The sequence below is a fragment of the Notamacropus eugenii genome, chromosome 1 (assembly GCF_028372415.1).
Source record: "Notamacropus eugenii isolate mMacEug1 chromosome 1, mMacEug1.pri_v2, whole genome shotgun sequence".
Lineage (NCBI taxonomy): Eukaryota > Metazoa > Chordata > Mammalia > Diprotodontia > Macropodidae > Notamacropus > Notamacropus eugenii.
The window spans coordinates 583,846,602-583,870,078 of record NC_092872.1 but is presented as its reverse complement, the minus strand read 5'-3'; the positions used below and the strand labels follow the sequence as shown (position 1 = coordinate 583,870,078).

At 34.7% G+C, this 23,477-nt stretch overlaps 1 protein-coding gene across 14 annotated transcripts in view; it reads right to left on the bottom strand.

Moving 5' to 3' along the window:
* Positions 1 to 23,477, bottom strand: part of SLX4IP (SLX4 interacting protein) — a 250,977-nt gene that overhangs the window by 81,861 nt on the left and 145,639 nt on the right. For 8 of the 14 annotated variants that reach the window (XR_011972535.1, XR_011972534.1, XR_011972538.1 and 5 more), the window contains one exon: positions 13,317 to 13,440. Coding sequence is in view for 6 of the 14 variants with exons in the window: in XM_072634462.1 (XP_072490563.1) it covers positions 13,317 to 13,440 (124 nt within the window). In the remaining 8 variants the exon portion in view is untranslated. Of the gene's footprint in view, positions 1 to 11,313; positions 11,387 to 13,316; positions 13,441 to 21,067; positions 21,156 to 23,477 lie in introns of all 14 variants that reach the window. The other 6 variants (XR_011972532.1, XR_011972533.1, XR_011972536.1 and 3 more) reach the window with 2 other exon arrangements.

The following is a 23,477-nucleotide window of genomic DNA, read 5'->3' as shown; positions in this document are numbered from 1 at the left end:
TACTATAAACAAATTTAGCAGAATAGCAGAACACTTCATGACCAAATAAGAGTAAGGGAGAATCCCAATATACAATTTTAATTACATAAAATTAAAGAAGTTTTTATACAAACAAATCCAAATTAACTAACATTAGAAGGAAAACAGTTAATGAGGGGAGAGGGAGGAAATCTTCAAATTAGGTTTCTTTGACAAAAGTCTCATTTCTAAGATGAATAAACCAATTATTAAAATTTATAATAAGGGTCATTACCTTTTTCGTAAATGGTCTAAGTATATGAACAAGTAGATCTCAAAGAAAGATATAACCATGGTGCATATTAACTATGTGAAAAAGTATTCCAAACCATTAATACTTAGAAAAAATATAAGTTCTGAGATTCCACTTCATACTTATTCAAATAGACAAAGCTGACAAGAAAAGAATGGCAAATCTTAGAAGGGTTGTGGGAAAATAGGCACACTGATGTTCTGATGGTGGAGCTGTCAATTGGTCTAACCCTTCTGGAAGACAATTTATAACTATGCTTCAAAAGCTACTTAAATCGAGCATGCCATGTGACCTAGCGATTCCACTACCACGGCTATATCCTAGAGAGATCAAACAAAGGCAGTAGGGATTGTTTTATTCTTTCACTTTGTAACCCCAGCACCTGACACAGTATCTGGCATCTTGCTGACTGATTTACTTATCATTCCTACCATTTTGGTTGGCAAAATAGGGGTTAGGATCATGATACAAAAGTGACATAATTGAGAAATGATTAAATTTTATTTAGAAGCCTCAAAACACATATTACTCTATTATTTAGATAAGTCACATGTTCCTAAAACAAGATTTAAAAGTAGAAAGAGTGAATTAAAACAGATTTGTAACCTTGACACACAAATTGCTTCTTTGATACTTTTGTACAGAAAAACTCAATACTTTTAAGAAAAGCATGAGAAGTGTTTTTCCAACCAAATATGTAGGGACTGTCAATTTTTCCTCTGTTTTGCAAATCTAAGTGTCATTCAGAATATTTTATAACTGGAAAAAATTTTTTAAAAAAGGAAATCCAAATGATAAAAAATTTCTAAAAAATAATATTATATAATTCATAGTGACAATAAAAATATAGTTTAATAAGCATAACAAAGTTAGTGAAATAATTTAACATATATATTTTTATAATTTTCAAACAGCTGATCAACATGTCTTTATTGTTTTGGCTACAAAAATCCACTGATACTGTTACGCTAATTAAGAAACATACATTACGTACAAATGTATACAAAAATATTTTGGGTTCATTTCAGTAGCTTTACTTCTAAAAAGGCTAATTAGAAAAAACATACTTTAACAATATCAAAACCGAAAAGTCAAAAGTTGAAAAAATTTCCCTGCCAATGGATATGCTGTTCCACATCTGCCCTAGGAAGGTATAGAAACGTAAAGAAAAATCTGAAAGAGAAAAGGCTGGTCTAAGATTATATTTTGAAGACACCATACTTATTTTTTAAAAAAATTCAGAAATGGTATTCTTTTCCTTCTAAAGAAATATTTGCTAAGTGTTTCAAAAAATGCCATCCATTTAAGAATGGTTTTTACAAGTCTTTCTTGTAAATAATGAGGGTTTCTTTTCTCTCAGGGGAATAACTTCTACTTCAGTGTTTCTAAGAACACATCAAGTTAAAATTGCATAAAATAGATTTTTCTCACAGTTGGGGGGAGTACAAAACACCATATCTAGGGAACCAGACAGCTAAGGGGTCAAAACATTACACTTCCAGGTCAGGCTTCTGGTTGCAATTAAGTAAAATTCTTGCGAACTTTTCTAAGGAAATCATATTTCTTTTGTGTTCTTTTTCAGTACTTGTATCCTTTAACTCCCTTCAGCAGCATGTTATATACTGATACATAAATAAATATTTATAGATATATACAAACATACATAAATACACCCTCAATAGTATGAATCAATAAATCATATGTACCTAGCTTTGGAACTATAAATTGATTTTAAAAACAAATAAATTCAAATGTCCAGACTTCTTTGGAACTATCTAGACAGTTTTATAAAATTTGCTTAATTTATGTTTGGGTGAAAATAGACTCTTTTTCTCATGAAAATTTACCAAATAAGTGATTACAATTTTTTATGACCAAACAATTAAATCTGAATCTGGTTTGAGTTGATGCATTTATGCAAAGTACTTCTAGTAGCATGGCAGAATACTTTCCTAAATCATCAACAAAACAGAATTAACAGCATCAAGAGTTTTTGAAGATATTGCCAGGAGAACTAATTAGGGACTCTGGATATCTCAAAATTTTTAACCTTAGAAAAGAACAGAGTGAATTTCTGAATGGAGGCAATATGAATATTAACTAAATCAGATGAAGTAGAGAGTCTTCCTTATATATTTCTAATAACTTGCATCAGATTGACATGGTAATAAGAATATTTTAAACAACTCAAACAAGGCCAATTTTTTACTTTTAATTTTCATCATGAATGCAAAAGCAGCATTCTATCCAAGGATAACTGCAATGGAAACCTATCCTCTCAACAAGTTAAGACTTATGTCAGAGAAGCTGCCAAGTGAAAGGTTTTCTGTTCTTTACTGTATTTTGGTTAGTCTTAAAAATATTCCTAAAGATAATGTGGTAATAAACCTTTGTTGAAGCTTTTTTCTACAGCAAAATATGCCTACACTGATACCTAATAAGTCTTTATTTACATGAACAATATCTACACATTCATCCTTCTGAATCTTCAGTGTTATATCAAAGCTATGTATAGCATAGGATTTTTGCTATAATTTTACTCCCTCAAACTTCCTTAAAACTATTAACATTAATAATGCTAAATATGATGATTTTATCATAATGGGTCAACTAATCATCCTAATTTCAATCTGGAGAAAGTGTCACTACTGATACTAATTAAATATGTATGAATAATTTTAATTACTAAAACACATCTTAGTATTAAATGATATTAGAGATTCCAGGATTAGTGAAGTCAAAACCAGGAAAGGAGATTCTGAATAGTGTTGATATCCCTCTCCTTCTCTGGTGGCAGAATAAGACAGGGAAAACAAAAAAAGAGACTCCCTATAATGTTATTTCCCATCTCTTTTATCTCCTCCCTACATTGTTGCCCGAAGGAACTGCTTACAGTGCTTACAGTGGTTCTGCTATCTGAATACATAAATACCTTAAATAAATCTTAGGCTACAAATGACAATCTTGCAGAGATGGAGTTTATACATTCTTATCACAACATTACCGCTAAGAAAAAATAAATGAGTGTTCTACACATACTTAACACAACCATCACACACTACATGTTACAACCTGAATTAGAAACTAACACACATACCTACTAGTGAAAAAAATGTTGAAAACAAAGAAAAAAAGTATGCCAGTGAAGTCTCTTTTCTCCCAGGAAATAATGCCGTTTGTCCTTGGAAGTGAAGAAGCTGATCTGCCATTTAATATCCATGTGTCAATTAGGCAACGCACCCACCCTTTATGGACATCAGTTTACTTATCTACAAAATAAGAGGGTTGGACTGGGGGCCTCAGATGAGAGGGGGCTGTGCCTGTGAGAACTGCAACTCTTCCCTCTGTTAGGGTAGCTGCTCTTCCATTATTGTGTTACGAGAAATGGATGAAAGACAGACCACTTATAAAAATTCTATTTTGTACATATGTGTAATCAGTAAAGTTATTTTCAATGCTTTGTTCATTTGTTAATTTCTGACTGGAATGGAATTTTCCATCTCCTACTACCTTGAACTATTGAAGTCCCTCCTTTCCTTTAAGATCTAACTTAGGTAATACCTCCTTCCATGTCTTCTGTAACTCGACAACCCTCTTGAATAACAGTTATTTGTGTATGTGTTATTCTTCCACATTAAACAAATAAAATACTTGAGCCCAAGCCTCATGTCACATCTATATTTTTATTCCTAGCACCTATCATGTTGTTTGTATTTGCTGTATTTTAATAAATTCATATATGTTGTTCCTACTGACAAGGAACAAAATTCAAAGGAACAGAATTAAAAGGGAACATTCAAGGAACTGTATGCTATTAATACTATTGGTGTGCACTAGTGGCATCATTACGGTGTCTTCCTCTGTGTAATGGAAGCAAAACTCCTGAGAAAAGAAAAATATTGGCCAAGAAAAATTGTTCCCATTTTATGTTGGCATTCTATACAAGATGATAATATATCACCTATGGGAAAAGGTCACACTGATTTGCAAGTGGGCAGGACAAAGAGTATAAAAGAACTTCCCTAATTAGCTGTAATCCCTAAACCACAGGAAAGTGCCAAGTCTACACACACACACACACACACACACACACACACACACACACACACACACACACACTCTCTCTCTCTCTCTCTCCAACAAAGAATTTAGGATACATGTTCAGTCGGTTAGTATTAACAGGGAAAATAAATTCCTCAGGAAATAACTACCTAAGATATATAATATACTAATATATACACATGCAAACATGCATACACAAAATAAGTCTGTTTACTTTAGTAGATAAACTTAAGGGAAGGCCTCCTGTCCATGGTTAAAGTGGGAATACCAGTTCTACCTGACCCTTCAAATGATTCTTTTTGGAATGCAGACTATAAATAACTTGTAATCTGTAAAAGGGTAAGGCTAACAGCCAACTAGGGCAACTCAAATAAAACAACAACACAAGTTTTCCAAATCAGTACACAATGACAAACAAAGATCTTCCTAAGTCCTGGAGGGACACAGTAAAACACATTTTGAACTTCTCTATCAGCAAATACAGAAACTTGAGAAAGGAAAATTTAGATGTAAATGTGAACAAGATAATAAAATTGACACTGCATCACTTTAGAAGCTTCCATGGAATCTGCATTGTAAACTGAAACCAAACAATGGGTAGCCTAGACTTTGTATTATGGGAGAAATCAAGCCTTCAACGATTTTCTGAAATTCTAAAACAAAGCAAAAGCAAAAAACACAAGCCGAAAGCAAAACAAACAAAAAAACTCCTACCTGTTGCTTATAAATAAGATTCAAAAAGATTATTCTGACAAAATACATACTGACACACAGAGTCCTCTACATGGTTTAAACTGAAGCTCAACAATTGTTTCACTGGTGAAGAGGAATTCCAAAAATTTTTCCCAGACTTGAAGTTGTTTTATATTGCATTTTCTATCCATCCTACAAAGTTATGGAATAAGGAGTGGCCACCCAAGAATAAATATACACAAATATACATACAATAAATATACACAAAATTATACATACATCCCTAATAGACAATGGCCGTATTGCATTTCCATAAAGCCTAATACTCTAGTGATTGGTGGGGGGCTTTTGGACTCAGGGTCCTGGGCTTTCTCCAGTGGGAGGTGAGGGAAAGTGGTGGCAGTGATCTGATATGCTACCTCCCTTCTTTCCCTCAGGGTGCTCAGGTGCTTAGCTAGGCTGGCTTGCCTGCTCTGACAGTGGCAGTTGGTTGGGAGATGGTGGGGATATTTGGCCTCTTTTCTACTGAAAGATAATTCTGCTTTAGACATGTTGAGTTTGGCATGATTACTGGACATCCAGGTAGAGATATCCACAACATGTGGTATAGGTGAATGTTATGGGATGAAAGCTTAGGAAAGAGATGACAGCTAGACAGAAGCATTTGGAAATCATCTGAATACAGATATTTAATCCATGGGAGCTTATATTACTAAAGGAGGGGAGAGAGAAAAGAGGTTCCAGCAGAAAAGTTTGGCGTACATCTAAGATGGGAGAAGACACAGATGATGATCTAGCAAATGTAAAATTACATGCAGACATGTAATTTTAGTGGAGTGGTGAACTGGGAAGTCAGGATACAAGCTTCCAACAAGGGTTGGAGAAGTGAGTACATGGTGAAGAAGTAGTAGGAGCTTATCTACTGAGATAGCTTTAAGGGACAGCAATGTCAATTGAAAGCTTTTAAAGAATGAGAGAGATGTGAGTAAAACTCCAGGGAGCAGAGAAGAAGAAAATGGATAAAGAAAGCTGGCACCATATATGGTGTTGGACTTGAAGTCAGGAGGACCTCAGTTTCAATCTTCTCTTAGATATTTACTAGCTATGTGACTTAGCACAAGTTACTTAACATCTCTTACCATTAGTTTCTTTGTGTATAAAAATAGAGATAGTAGCACCTACTTCACAGGGTTGTTAAGAAGACCAAATGAAATAATGTGAACCTTCAAATGCTATATCAATGCTAGCTATCATCACTATCATCACCAAAAAGGTTTGGGAGGGGATAGGATCAAAGACATAACAGTATGAACTGGCAAAAAGAAGGGCCACATTCATACCAGAGGACTGAAGCAAAGGAGGAAAGAATGAGAGGTGAAGAATTTAAGAGAAAAGCAAACTCAGTGCAGAAGGCATTAGTTTTCTTAGTAATGTATTAATTGAAGTCCTCTGCTCAGACAGAGTAGGGAGGGGTAGTAAGAGTGTATAACAAAAAGGACAAATCTTTTTCACTACCTTATTCCTCAGAAAAATAAAAAACTTCACTGAAGTTCTAACTTAAAGGAATAATCCTAAATTGAAAATACAAAAAACTTTATAAAAAACAAAAATTAAACAATCACCATTTTCTTTATCTTTTCTTTATATTGCAAAATCTTAAAAGTTCCATAACTAAGATAGGCACAAATGCACTACCTTTAATAATCAATCCATCAATAAACATTTATTAAGAGCCTATTATGTAACAGACACTGTGTTAAATGTTGAGGAAACAAAAATATCTCAAATTACACGGAGAAAAGAAGTAGATGATATGGCTGATAACTTGAATATCAGCCAAAAGAGTCTGCACTAGACTTAGAAGCTGCTCATGGTGCCACAGTGGGCTGAGCCTAGAGTAGACTGAAGACCTGAATTCAAGCCCAAGGTCAGATACTGGCTATGTGATCTGGGGGTAAGTGATTTACTTTCTGTCTGTCTGTTTCCTCAACTGTAAAAATTCAGTACCTACTTCTCAGGGTTGTTGTGAGGATCAAATGAGTTAAAGTAGAGTGCCTGGCTCAAAACAGGTGCTTAAGAAATGCTCTTTTACTTCCTTAACTCAGGAAGCCCAGAAACAATGCAGTGTAGAGGCAGGAGCACTGGGCTGGATTTCAAGACACCTAAATTCTACCACCAGTTTGGCCATTACCTTGTGTGACCTGGGGTGTATTGTTTAACCTCCTATCTGGGTCTCAATTTCTTGTAAAAGGAAAGGTTTGGGCAAGATGATTCCTAAGACCTGTTTTAAGCCTGACCCATCTCTGAGATTGTCCATCTCCATGTCTCCTTCTGGAGGGCCATAGCTCTTTAATATTTGACTCATGCTAGTAAAGTTTCTTATGTGTAGTTTGTATTTATTAGAGGCTCAATGAACTGAAAAAAATTTCTATAAGCAAAAGGAATTTACTAAGGTTGTCTGCAAAAAGAGGTGACTTTTTTTCTCTATCATTTGAGCGTTACTACATGATCAACAAAAACATTCTTATTTAATTTGTAAGAAAACACAGAATAAGAAAACTTGGAAAATTAAGGTGCAGTTTTCGAGTAAATTCTAAGTGTACTGTGTAAAAATTCCTGACAGGTTATATGAAGAAGAGAAAATTCAACTGAAGGAGAATAGCCTTCCCTCTAAAATTTTTTTAAATAGGAAAACATATAATTTTCAATAAGCTGGAAAAGCAAACAAAAACCAAAATAAATATTACATATACAAATTTGCACATTAGTCAAGACATCAAGGGAGAAGGGTTTACAATAATGCCTATGTCTGAAGAACAAATGAAAACTTATTTTGGCAGGTACTTTATATCAGCTGTTTGGGAAGGGAGGGGAAAATTTCTCAGACAGAAGGAAGAATAGGAAGAACTTGCTTGTTTTGGCTATGCCCTCCCATTTTTTCAACATTCTCCATTCGCTCTCATCTTGCACATAACACCCACAGATTTCCTAACATGGTGGTATTGTGCCCCACCAGAGAATGCTGTGTGGGTGTAAATAAAGAGAGAGGAAGCCTGGTATTTTGGAACTTAAAATTCACATAAGATACTTTTGGTGACACAGAATAGAAGACAGAACAAAATACCACCAACTTTGAACAGTGTATTGAGTTTAAACTTTATTTTAAAGTTGAGATTAAAGGAAACACAAAAATAAAATCCAATTTCTACCTCTTTCAAAAAGAATTCTGCAGATTTAGTTTCTTTCATACAATTTTTCTTAGTTATTAGGTTTAATGAAAGAAAAAAGCATAAAAAGAAAATAGGATGTTGTCAGCATCAATTTATTGTCCTCTTCTACCTTCACCACTATTTAAATGGTTCATTACACAGATCAAAACAAGCATATAAATTACATAGGATAGAATTATGACCCAAAGGTAATTTTCTATTTTTCTTCTTTGTATATGTGCTTAGAAAACAATGCTGACCCTCAGAATATAAAAGAAAAAATTTTTAAAGGCTCACAAGTCAGCTTAAATTCTTCTTATACATTTCATGTTTTTAAATAGCTTTCATATACTTAGATTAAAAATCAGCCATTGTTGGATATTCTTTTTTCATAGTCAGAATCTTGCTTAGGGAAAAAAAAAAACAAGGAAAAAAACCTGTCCTTTATAGGATGATTCATGCTCTTCTCTATTTGAGAGGCAGATAGGGCCAGGGGTTCTTTTTTAACCTTGGGTGTGTGAACTTAAAAAACCCCCAAACCCAACAACCTAGTATTTCAACATACCTGGATTCCTTTACAAGTTTATGAATTTTATTTTATGAATAAAGTTTTATTGTAAGAAGGGATCCATTGGTTTCACCAGATTGCCAAAGAGATTCATGAGACACACAAGGTTAAGAACCTTGACGGAGTAAAGGATGGAGTGTTGGCCTTGGTGTCAGGAAGATCTAAGCTTGAATCCTGTCTCACATACTGAGTAGGTACCAGGGCAAGTCATTTAACTGCTCTCAGCTTCTGTTTTCTCATCTGTAAAATGGGACTACGCAAATATTAGCTATTATATAGATGGAAAGGGGAGCTCAAAATAGAGAGGAAAATTATTTTCAAACATAGCCTGTTTAAGAGTAACAAACAACCACAATTATTACAAAAAGTTTTTAGAAAAATGAGGTATAATTTCGACTTTCTAAAAACCTGTCTGGTAATCTCAACTCATAAGAAGTATCTTCTTACTACATCTGTCTTTTTTTTACAAGAAAAGTAGCCCTGACACAAATCCACAGATGTAGTATTGACTAGACACATACACACATACAGATTTTTATGTATATACATATGTAGCATTATATATGTGTGTATATAAAATCTCTGCATATGTATATACACACATATAGCAGTTGTGAATAGCTCTTAGTTGTTGAATACTAAAATGGGTTATATCTACTCATTAAGATATTTTGAAGATTTCTTACAGGCATTTACTGCCACTAAACCTACTGAATCATTGCAGTAAGGGAGAGGAACATTAGATGCCCCATGGTAATCATACCACTTTCTCTGGTCACTGGTAATTCTCTGAAAAATTTAAGTACTTCCTTCCCCATTATTACATAGTAAATGAAGCTTCCCTGAAATCTTATAAATCGGCTTTTAACAAATGAAAATCATACAACAAACTCTTCACAAGTACTTAGCAAAACTACCAATTGTGACTTTTATGTTGTCCAAGAAAAATCAAGAGTATACATATATGTTAATGCAAATTAAATTTGGAAAGAACTAGAAATACAACAAAGGCAAGCAGTAAGATAATGAGTAAATGAATAGAGTCCCCCAATTTCTCTATTTTCCGATACAGAAGCAAAAAGAGAAATTGTTCTATTTTTCTGGAACTCCTTCAATGTTGAAACAATCTTCCCCATTCCACACCAAGGCCAAGGGGGTAAAACCAAACACCAAGGTAGAAAATAAGCATGACTCTGTGATTAATGGCACTGATTCATACTGTTTTTGAATAAGTTAGTTACCTGAGATCATAAGAACAGATGAGAAAAGACAGGATTTTGCAGACTGTGTTAAAGAAATGCCCAGAGAAGATGCTTTGGTACATACACAGGAGTACAATGGTTCATTTAGTTTGTACTTTGAGGTTGCTTTTCGTCAACGATGAATATATAATATGAAATCATGATCACAAATACTGATGTGCATGTCTATTTTATTCTCTTGGGCATTTACTGTCCTTGTACATCATGTGACCTTAGCCATTTGTGTAAACCAATCCCATGGCAAAGGAAAAAATGCTGTATTCTCATTTTCTGGTTATAAGCACTTTAATGCTGTAGCCATTGACTATCTGGGATTTCTCTCGAGTTACAGACAATATAAACTGGATATAATTAGCATCCAATTAATGCCCAGATAACTGGCCTGCTCTGTTTTATCAATAATTATTAAAAGGGAAAGTTACAATACATTACATAACTTTCTATTTATATGTGTTTATAATTCACATTTTCTTGTTATGAAATAAAAGTCATAAAATTATAAAAACTGAAATATGTCCATTTTAGACAATCTGGGAAAAATAATATCTTTCCCTCTTTTACTGCTGATTGCCAGAATGTTTTTGTAAGAATATTAAGCAAATATTCTCTAGATAAGTAATGGAAAATGCTAAACTATGTAGAGCCTCACATGACGATGATGAAAATAACTGCTATAAATCTTAAAGGTTTTTAAAGTGTTTTCCTTACAACAATCCTGTAAGGGCGTTAGCACAAACATTATCTTCTTACAGATCAGGATACTGAGGCTCACAGAGATCTGCTGAGAGTGACATGACCACTAAGTGTGAGAAATGGAACCTGAACATTGATCTTCATGAATCTAAGCCCTGGGCTCTTTTCATCACACCAGACTGCCTCTTCAATAAAAATGTCCCGCCTTTCCCCATCTATTTGAAAAGAGAATTTCTTACAAATATATTATCCAGGGTTCTAATCATCAAATAGGAAAACAGAGGGCAATCACGCAGATCGTTCATTTGACTTTTTCTCCAACAGGAACATCAAGAGCCAGCAAAAATGTATGAGAGTAAGAAAATATGCACAACTTAATTTTCATAATAATATTTACTATCATGCATATGTAGTCTCTTTAAGAATCAGTCAGTATGGGCAAGTGGGTGATATATGACTCATGGAGAGGTGATGTTGTTACAAGCACAATGCGATATTTTTAAGAACAAATTTGTTGTTTTTTTAAAATTCAACAAGCATTTCTAAAGCACTTACTGTGTGTGTACCAGGCACTGTGCTAAGCCATCTAGAAGAAGCCAGGAGAAAACTTCTGATTCTATAAAGGAAACTGATATAAAAACAAGACTTCATAGACATTTGACTTACAGTTAAATTAACTAGATTTATCTATCATCAACAACTACTAGTAAGGAAACAAATTCTTACCAAAGTAACTTAACAACTGCTCTGAAACTAACAGCCTTAGAGAGGTGTCTGTCTCTCATTTGTCACCTATAAGGTAGGCCTGCATTAGAAATACTTATATTAAGGGGAAAATTGAAAATTTATTAGAATGTTTTATTTATCCATTCAATTCCAATATTACTCAGTTTGAACAGAGAATGAAAATCTGTAATTGACCATATTGTTCAGAAAAAACCTTCACTTCATCCTTCCTTCCCTGCTACCGCATCATCTCTTCTGCCCTTTGTGGCTAAATTCCTTGAAAAGACCATCCACAATACTACCTACACTTTTTTCCTCTCTCTCTGACCTTAATCCTTTATAATCCATCTTCCAACCTCATCATTCCACTAAAGTCACTCTCTCCAAAGTTACCAATGACCTTTTCATTGCCAAATCCAACAGCCTTTTCTCAGTCTTCATTCTCCTTGATCTCTCTGCAGCCTTTGAAACTGTGGATCAACTTCTCCTCCTTGATACTCTCTTCTCTCTAGGTTTCCAGGATACTACTCTCTCCTGGTTCTCCTATCTTTCTGACTGCTCCTTCTCTGCTTCTTTTGTTGGCTACACATTCAGATCATGTCTTCTAACTGTAGGTGGCCCACAGGGTTCTGTCCTGAACCTTCTTTTCTTCTCCCTCTATACTATTCACTTGGTGATCTCAGCAGCTCCCATGAATTTAATTACCGTCTTTATGAAGATGGTTTTCAAATCTACCTATCCTGCTGTAAACTCCCTTCTTACCTCCCATCTTGCATTTCCAAATGTCTTTCCAACATCTTGAACTGTATGTTCCAGTAAACATCTTAAATTCAATATGCCCCAAACTGAACTCATCTTTTTCCCAAACCCTTGCCACAATTCTATTTTCCTCATTACAGTAGAGGGCAACACCATCCTCCTAGTCCCTCAGGCTCAAAACCTAGTAGTCGTCCTGGATTCTTCACTGTCTGTCACCCCCCAATATCCAATCTATCGCCGAGGCCAGTCAATTTCACATATGCAAAAGCACTTGAGTAAGACTCCTTCTTTCTTCTGATATCTACCATTCTGGTGTATGCCTTTATCTCCTCATGCCTGGACAACTGCAATAGTCTCTTCACATTCCAATACGTTAAAAACTCCAATCCATCTTCAATTCAGCTATCAAAGTGACTCCCCTAAAGTAATATTCTAATCGTGTCACCCAATACAATTCAAAGACTTCCTTTTGCTTCGAAGATTAAATACAGTCCTCTATTTGGGGTTTAAACCCCTTTATATAACCTAGCTCCTTCTTACTTTTACAATTTTCTTGTAACTTATTCCTTACCATGTACTCTCCCATCTAGTGACATTGGTCATATTTTCTCTGGCTGTTCCCCATGCCTGGAAGGCTTTCCTTCTCCTCTTCTTTGCCTACTGGCTTCTGTTAAGTCCTAATTAAAATCCCATCTTCTATAGGAAACTTTTCCCAACTTTTCTTAACCCTAATACCTTTCCTCATTTAATTACTTCCTATTTATTCTGTATATAGCTTGTTTGTACTCATTTGTTTGCTTGTTATCTTTCCCATTAAATTGTAAGCAAAAAACCATCCCTGCTTACAAGGAGCTCATGGTATAATGGTAAAGACAACATGCAAACAATTATGTATAAATGAGATATATACAAGATAAATTGGAGATAATCACAAAGGGGAAGTACTAGGCCTCCCAAGAAAGCAAATTTTTGAACTATTATGCAAACATTAGTGTCACAGTTAAAAATAACTAACACCCCTAGAAAATGAACCTTTATTTTATCTGTCCATCTTACAAGTCCTTTGCACTTACCTTTTAAGGACAATGGATTATTTCGTGTGAATTCTGCATTTTTTGGCAGGTCATGTCTTTTACGAGCTTCTACATAATCCTTTACTCTTGAATCAATAGTTTCTTTAAGTAACATACAGATATCCTGAAATAGACAAAATTTTACAGTAATTTCAATCAATATTTTCATAAGTGAGTGATGAAATTCTATTTTAGTTTTTAATTTCCTCATAGTACAAATGTTAAAGAGAAACCACATAAACTAATGGATATGTCACAGGATCTGAACAAGTACCAGTTATACTGTATATCAACTTGGGGTATTGGCTCACTCTATTTCTGAACAAGCCTTAATTTTATTTTTTTATCATCTGAATTATCCTTGATTTAAAATGAGGCTACTACTGACTAACAGTAACCATAAAAGATAACTATGAGAATAATATAAGATGGTAAATTAATGATATTATTCATATTTCTTTGGAAATTGCTGAAATATAAATATTCAAATACTAAGAGAGAGGGGTCATTGATGTAGATGTAGATACAAATGATAAAAATAACCTATCTGACAGCCCATCATATATGATATAGTTAAACCAACATTTATGAAGTATCCATCTACTACGTGCAAAACCTCTTTATTCAAAATGCAGATCATGGACTACCTTTTATGTGAAGCCTTTCCTAACCCTCCAGCTGCCAGTGCCCCCTCCCCTAACTACCTTGTATTTATTCTGTATATACTTACACACGTGTCTCTTCCATCCTATAAGCTCTTTGGCGGCAGGGACTGCCTGGACTCTTTCTACTGTACAATGCTGCTGAGATGGTAACCAAGAACACAACCACTTCCAGATTACCAAGGCTTCCTATTTGGTGTCATCCTTTACTGCTTTCTCCTTCACTTTACATACCCATTCTGTTATCAAGTCTTGCCACTTTTACAACATCTCTCATATGTATATATATAGATAGATAGATAGACAGATAGATATAGATATATACACACGTGTGTGTAGATATATACATCGATTTTATACATATATATATTTTACATATATATGTATATGTATATGTGTATATCTATATCTATATCTATATATCTATATATCTATATATATCCCCTTCTCTCCATTCACAGACACTACCCTGGTGTCTTCACTGCCTCATACCTGGACTACTGCATTCTAGTTTGTCTCTCTGCCTCAAGTCTTATCCCACTCCACTTTATCTTCCACTTCGCTGCTAAAGGGATTTTCCTAAAGCAAAGGTCTATTTCACCTGCTGACTAAGTAAACTTTGGTGCGTCCCTAATACCTCCAGAATCAAGTATAAAATGCTATGATTGGCATTCAAAGCCCTTCACAACCTGGCTCCTTCCATATACTCTGTGATCCAGTTATAGTGGCTTTCTTGCTTATTTTGGGAACTAGGTGACAGTGGATAAAGTGCTGGGCATGAAGTTAGGAGGATGGCAGTTAAACTCCTCCTCCACACTTACTAGCCATTGGATCCTGGTTAAGTCACTTAATCTGTCAACCTTGATTTCCTCAGCTCTAAAATAGGAATAATAATAGCACCTATTTCCCAGGGTACAAAATGAAGTATTTACTATAAAGTGTTTTGCAAATCTTAGAGCACCATATAAATATTATTATTCCTTGACACTATATTTCATCTCTCAATAGTACAATTCTCCCTGACAATCCCTCATGCTTAGAATATCCTTCAAGACACAGCTCACATCCTACCTTTTACATGATTTCTTTCTTCCCACAGCTAGCTAACAATTTTCATCTGAGATTACCTTCCATTTCCTCTGTATAAATCTTTTATTTACATTGTTATCTACATGCTATCTTCACCATCAGAATGTAAGCTCCTTGAAGGCATGGATCCTGTTTTTGCCTGTCTTTATATTTCTGGAGCTTAGTATAATGCCAGGCTCATATAAAGTGCATTTATTCACCCATTAACTGAATAGACACATATGATATATATAATATATATGTTTTATATATATGTGTGTGTGTGTGTGTGTGTGTGTGTGTGTGTGTGTGTATCTTAGACCGCAAATGGATAGCAAGAATATATAGCATAGGGGTCTATGTGTGTGTGTGTATATATGCATGTGTGTGCGTGAGAGAGAGAGAGAGAGAGAGAGAGAGAGAGAGAGAGAGAGAGAGAGAGAACGGGGGGGGGAGTTGCCGAACCTTAGATGACAATCTACCTGCATATTTTAATCTAAAGAATAAGTGCTTTTATTTACTTGGTTGTCCCTCCATAAATTACTAGGCTAAGTTTTTTTTAATATGGTTCAGTTTTGACTTTGAATATCTCATCTTAGAAACCCAGCAATATTCTAAGTATGGATGACACCAGCACAATGCCATCTACAAATACCAACATTTAGAAGAGCACTGTATTTACAGGGAGTCTATTTTAAACTTGAACTCTATGCAAGTGGCATGTGCCTTTGATAAGTATATGTCTCTGTTTTATGTTTCATCTACTATTAACAATCAAAGGTCAATGGACAAAGCTGTTAAAGCTATTATATCTTTCAAAGAATCTTGGATAATTTTGATTATGGAACATAACCTTTTGAAGATTAAGGATTGTTTCACTTTTTGCATTTGTATCCCTAGTGCCTAACATAGTATCTGTCACAAAATGCCAGGTACTTAGTGAATAAATTGATGAAAAATCATTTATTAATGCTAACTATGCTCCAAACATTGTGTTAACCACTAGAGATGCATATAGATAAGCAAGGCAATTTATATACCCAAAGAATTCAACACTCAAAGACAACAAATGTAAGAGCATTTAGCTACAGGTTAAATGTTAGAAAGGCTCGGGGATCTTTAGGGTGAAATGACAAAATAGATAGTGACACATCTTTAGTGTCATTTCCATTGATAGAATTTTATTTGTTGCACTATTTGAGGTTGCTAAGGACTCTGGTGGCAAGAACTTTATTTTCTGGTTCTTTAGTAGTTGTAGCTGCTCAACACAAATATTATGGAAGTGCTTTGAATTGTTACAAATGTATGAGCTATACTGAATTGTTTGTTTTCTCAATGAGGGTGGGTATGGAGGGAGGGAGAGAATAAGGAACTCAAAGCTTGAAGAATGAAGGTTAAAAATTGTTTCAGCATGCAACTGGAAAATAAGCTATACAGGTAATGGAGTACAGAAATATATTTTGCCCTATAGGAAAAAGAGAGGAAGGCAGATGGAAGAAGGGTGGGTAATAGAAGGAAGGACAGACTGGAGGAAGGTGTGGATGGGGTGCATGCTGTCCTGGAGTGGGGGGTGGGGAGAGATGGAGAGAAAATTTTGAATTCAAATTCTTGTGGAAGTGAATGTGGAGAACTGAAAAACATATAAATTATATATATTAAAAAAGTAGTTGTAGTGGCTAAAAAGGGAAGCTGTTGAAAGTCTCATCTCCATAAGAAGTATTCCCCTGGATGACAGCTATAAAAGTTAGACTGGAATCAGGGCCAGTAGTTGGGGTGAGTGGGAGGGTAACTGCTACTCCTGGTACTCTTCAACTTAACAGCCCAATGGTCAATGTTGGCCAATTGCTAGTATTGGTGGTGACAAAAAAGACAATCCCTTCTCCACAGATTATTATTCATTTTCAGGTTAATAAATATTGGAGATTGATTTATATATGGAAAACATCTGGCTGGGTGACAGTTTTTACTTTTATATTGTAACCAAAAGTAGGTATACTGAGGTTTTTCTTATTTGTTATATTTTTCAGTCAATTGTGTGATGGAAAACTTGTGATCTACTGTAGAATTATTCGTAAAAGCCTATCTATTCCTTATTAATACCGTCATCAAAGATGCTACTGATTCATATGTGGATTATCATAAGATATTTGATATAGATGGGATAGCAGGCACTTAGTTCAACAGCTGTCAAACATTTTCAAACATATTCTTAACTACCCCTGCCTACTGCACTGAAGTACCTTAATATGGATTAATGAATAAATGAGTTAATTAAAATAACTTATTAAGTGCTTATTGTGCTAAGTACCAATGTAAATGCTAAATTTTAATTTGAAATATTGAATACTGAGTTCTTTGTAGAATTTTGTAATGCTTTATTTAACAGATATTGGTGCATAAGTTGAAATTATTTTTATGATAGTCCTTTTGTAAGTATCTATTATGAGCACTCTAACAGAGTACTCAAGAAGGTCAAGAAGTTCCAAGAAATATTTCATGTTACCTTCAGATGACTAGTATAAACAGCTCCTATTGTCTTTATCTCCTTTAAGCCATTCTTTCTTTTAGCTGCAACTTTTCTAATCTTGTTAACAGAAAGAATATTAAGACAAACAGTGATTAATTCTTCTCTCAGTAGGTTTACTTTTTGATTATCCAGCAAGGACATGAGATTTGGAGTACCAATATCTAAGTAAAATTTTTAGACTAAAAATTGATTTTTAGACTCCCATAGGAGTTATACAGTTCTCATTTAGTTCATTTATTCACCACTCTGTTACCATTATTCATGAAGCAGAAGGGACCTCAATAGTGCTCAGGGGCATTTCATATTTTTATTTAGTAGGTTACCATGGCCAAAAAATTCATCACCAAGTAGCCAGACTAGTAATGATGAATCCTGCTTTACGTAGCTAGGCTGATCCTCAGAAAGCACATTCTGCCAGGCACTGGGGCCAAAATCTATGCCTTTTCAATATAGTAGGCTTGCCCCGAACTACAAAAAACCTTTTAGGATTCAGAATAATCTGCACACCACAATGATGCATTAGAGGATAACTTTACTACAAAAATATCAAGTAAGTACCACAATATCAGAAATAAAAGGGATGCATGAAATATTACTGTTTTATAAAAGGAAGTGCAGTCTATTTAAGAGAGAATTTCCTAGGAAGATAAAGGTAAATACAATACTCTGATTTTATTTTTGACTGATAATGAGGCATACTTTTATTTAATCTCTGAACCGTACTAATTCATCTGTAAAAGTCAAAAGTAACATAACACTTCTCACTCCAAAGATTTCTTATGAATTCTAGACACATGACAAAAAATTATCAGTTTTGTCTCAATTCTAAAACACCATCTATATCAACCAATTCCTTCATTTGTAAATCTCTTTCAATTTCGAAGTAAAAATGTATGTTTTTATCTACACACACACACACACACACACACACACACACACACACACACACACACGAATGTATTAATTCTCTTCAAAGGAAAAGAGTATAACATGCTGAATTTTCTCTTATGCTTTCCCATTAACACCAAGAAAACTTCAGCCAAATAATAAAAAAGACACTCTGAAACTTCAGTGTTCCTGTGGTATTATCCACTTCTTGAAATTCAGGAAGCAACTCATCTATGACTTTTCATTTTAAAATTAGATTTTGTTTTCAATTCTAAATTCTCTCTCTGACTGCCCTCCCACCCATAGTGAAGGCATCATGACAAACATGGAAATCAAATTTCTTCATTAGTCACTGCCAAAAAGAAAAGAAGAAAACATGCTTCATTCTGTGGCCTTAGTCACAGTCCACTTGCTCTTCAGCTGGAGACAGACAGCAGTTTCATCAGGAGTTCTTTTCAAAGTCTGTTATTATTGTTACTATATAATTTGTTCTTCTGGTTCTGCTCATTTCTTTTTGTATCAGCTCAAGTAAATCTCCCAGGTTTTTTTTTTTAACATGGCTCTATCACAATTTCTCAAAGCACAATAGTATTCCATCATATTAATACACCATCATTTGTTAAGCCACTACCCATTTGATGGACATCTGCTGAAATTTCCAACTGCCACATCCAAAAGAGCTACTAAAAACATTTTTGTATAGATGGATCCTTTTCCTCTTTCTTTGATCTCTTTGGGTTATAAGTCTAGCAGAGGTACTACTGGGTCAAAAAGCATGCACTATTTAATAGCTTTAGGGAGTAGTTCTAAATAGATTTCCAGAATGATTGACAGCTCCACTAACAAATACCTGTTTTTCCACATCCTCTCCAACATGCACCATTTTCTTTATTGCCCATTTAGCTATCTTAGAGTTCTTTAAATCTGCATGTTCTAATTATTAGTAATTTAGAGCTTTTTTCATAGTCTACATATAGTTTAGATTTCTTCCCCTGAAAATTGCCTGTTGATATCCTTTGACCATGTATCAATTGGGGAATGGCCCTTACTATTGTAAATGTGACTCAGATCCTTACATATTTTTAAAATGAGACTTTTATCAGAGTAACTTGCTGTAAAGATTCCACCCCCACCCCACTCCAAGTTTCTTGCTTTTCATCTAGTTTTAGATGCACTGGTTTTGTTCAAAAACTTTAATAGTATGTAATTAAAATTATCCATTTTACCTATGAGCCTTTCTATGTCTTATTTTGTCACGAACTCTTCTCCTATCGATATATCTGATAGGCAATTTCTTCTGTGCTCCATTAATGTGTTTCTAATATCATCCTTTATATATAAATTATGTACTCATTTTGAGCTTATGCTAGTAGACAGTAAGAGATGTTGGTCTTAGGCTTAGTTTCTATTTTCCATTTTCCCAAGAGGTCTGCCAAGAGAGTTCTGGCCCCCAAAGCTGTGATCTTTGGGTTTATCAAACACTAATTTGTTGTGCTCATTTGCTTCTCTTTATTGAGTACTTAATATGTTCCACTAATCAACCTCTCTTAATTAGTACTAAATTATTTTGACAATTACAGCTCTGCAATATAGTTGGAGACCTGGTACTACTAGGCCATCTTCCTTCTCATTTTTTTTCATTTATTCCTTGATATTCTTGACCTTTTGTCCCTCCAGCTAAATTCTGTTATGATTGTTTTTCTAGCGCTATTAAGTAATTCTTTGGTAGTCTGACGGATATGACATTGAATAATTAAATAAATTTTGGTAGTATTTTCATTTTTATTATGTTGGCTTGGCCCACCTATGATCAAATAATATTTCTCAAATAATTTAGATCTGTCTTTATTTAGGAAAAAAGGTATTTTGTAATTGTGTCACGTAGTTCTTGTGGAAATATTGGCAGGTAGACTTTTACATATTTTATACTGCCCTCAGTTATTTGAAAGAGTATTTCTGTTTCCATCTCTTCCTGGTGAATTATGCTAATATACAGAAATGCAGATGATTTATGTGAGTTTGTTCTATATCCTAAAATTCTGAAGTAGTTAATTGTTCCAATTTTTAAATAGAATGACTCTCTAGGGTTCTGTAAATAAACTAGCATATATCATCTATAAAAAATAATAATAGTTTTGTTTCCCCATTTATTAAATGAGAAAACAAATTCCTTAAAATTCAAATTTCTTTATTTTATTGCTATGGCTAACATTTCTATCATAATATTCAATGGTAATAGTGATAGATATTCTGGCTACATTTCTGATGTCATTGGAAAGATTACTTTTGTTGTTCAACCATTTCAATCATGTCCCATTATTCATGATCCCATTTGGTTTGGGGTTTTTTTTGGCAAAGATACTGGAGGGGTTGGCATTTCCTTCTCCACCTCATTTTACTGATGAGGAACTAAGGCAAATAGGGGCAAGCGACTTGCTGGTTACACTGCTTGTAAGTGTCTGGGGTCAGATTTGCACTCAGGAAGAAATTTTCCTAACTTAAGGTCTGGCATTCTATCCATTGTGCCACCTAGCTGCTGGAAAGACTTCTAGTTTATTCCCATTACAGATTATGCCTAGTCTTACCTTTAGATAGATATTACTTACCATTTTAGGGAAAGCTCCATTTATTCTTATGCCTTCTAATGTTTTTAACAGGAATGGTGGCTACATTTTGTTAAAACTCTTGCTATATCTGTTGAAATAATATAATTTTTGTTGATTGTATTATTAATGTGATCAACTATGCTTATGATTTTTCTAACATTAAACTAGCCCTGCCTTTCTGGTATAAATCTGGCCTAGTCACAGTGTATAATCTTTGAGATATATTGTTTTACTTAAATTTTTTGCATCCATATTCCTTAGAAAAATTGGTTGGTAGTTTCTTTCTCTTTTTGCCTCCTTCTCTGTGTCCTCCACTGGATCCTCTTCCAGCTCACATCCTCTAACTGTGGGTGTTTTTCAGGTTTCTCTCCTGGGTTTTTCTCTTGTCCCTCTATAACATTTCATGTAGTGATCTCATACATATTTCAACCTCATCATTTCACTGAAACTGCCGTCTCAAAAACTAGCAACAAACTCCTAACTGAAAATCCAATGACTTTTTCTCAGTCTTCATTCTTGACCTCTCTGCAGTCTGCTGATCATTCAATCCTCCTTGATAATGTCTTCTCATTAGGGTTTTGGGATACCACTTTTTCCTAGTTCTCCTCCTACCTATCAGATCACTTTCTCAGGCTCCTTTGCTGGATCCTCATCCATACCATGTCCTCTAAAAATATGTGTCCCACAGGGTTTAATCCCTGAGTTTGCTTCTCTTCTCCCTCTACATTTCGTCACTTGGTGATCTTAGCAGCTCCCATGGATTTAATTACAGTATCTACGATAATGATTTTCAAATCTACCTACCCTACTGTAATCTCTCTTCTGACCTCCAATCTCACATTTCCAGTTGCCTTTTGGCAGTGTCCAGTTTGACATCTCAAATTCAGCATGTTCAAAACTGAACTCATCTTTCCTCCTAAACCCTCTTACCTTCCAAACTTCCTTATTACAGGTGAGGGTACGCTATCCTTTCAGCTCACCAAGCTTATAACCTAGGTGTCATCCTCAACTTCTCATTATCCTTCAACCCCCCATTTTCATTTTCATTTGCCTAGGCTTGTCAACTTCGCTTTTGTAACATCTCTTGAATGTGGCTACTTCTCTCCTCTGACATTACCACTACCCTATTGAAGACCCTCATCACTTCATGCTTAGACTATTACAATAGCCTGATGGTGAGTTTTCCTACCTCAAGGCTCTCCCTATTTCAATCCATTCTCCATTCAACCACTAAAATACTTCTCCTAAAGTGCAGATTTGACTATGTCAAACCCCTACTCAATAAACTTTAGTGGCTCTTTGTTGCCTCCAAGATTAAATATGAAATTGCATTTGGCATTCAAAGTCCTTCATAACCTACATCCTCCCCAACCTTTCTAGTTTTTTTACATCTTGCTTCCCAACATATGCTTTGAGGCAGTGACATAGGCTTCTTGGCTGTTCCATGAACAAGATACTCTATTTTTGGATTCCTGAGGATTTTTTCTGACTAGTCCTCATGCCTAGAATGCTCTCCTTCTTCTACTCTAACAACCTCCCTAACTTAATTTAAAAACCAACTAAAATCCTTCCTTTTGCGGGAAACCTTCCCTAACCCCCTTAATTCTAGTGTCTTCCCTCAGTTATTTTCTATATATCCTCCATATAGCTAGCTTTATATATACTTGTTTTCATTTTGTCTCCCCAGTAGATTGTAAGCTTCTTGAAGGCAGGGATTATCCCCAGCACTTATCACAGTGTCTGGAACATAGTAGGTAGGTATTTAATATTTAGTGACTGACTGATTTTGACTCTCTCTGGTTTAGATACCAATAACATATTTGTATCATAGAAAGAATTTTATAAAACTCCTTTATTTTTTTCAAACTGCTTATGTAATATTGGAATTAATTGTTGTTTAAATGTCTGGTACATCTCCCAGAAGAACATGACAGGATACACACACACACACACACACACACACACACACACACACACACACACACACACACACACACACACACACACACACACACACACACACACTCTTAAAACTACAATAAAGGAAATAATAGAAGAAAACTGCCCAGAATCTGTGAAGACAGAAAATGTAATTTCAATGGAAAGAATTTAGATCACATTCAGAAAAAAAAAAAAAACAAACAAGGCCAGAAACTCTCAGACACATAGTTGTTAAATTTAACAATGTAAATCAGAAATAACAAGCTCAGCAAGCCATCTGGGAAAAGACCTGCATGCCATTTATGTGAAGTTATTCCCCATTCTTCCTCTTCCTTACCCCTCTCTGTTGAGATAATCCAAGCATAAGAGAATCACACCAAGTCTCTCTATCTAGAGTCTAAGACCCCTAATGATGATAAAGTTCTGAGGGCTTACATGTATTATCTATCTATATAACACTGCAAATAGC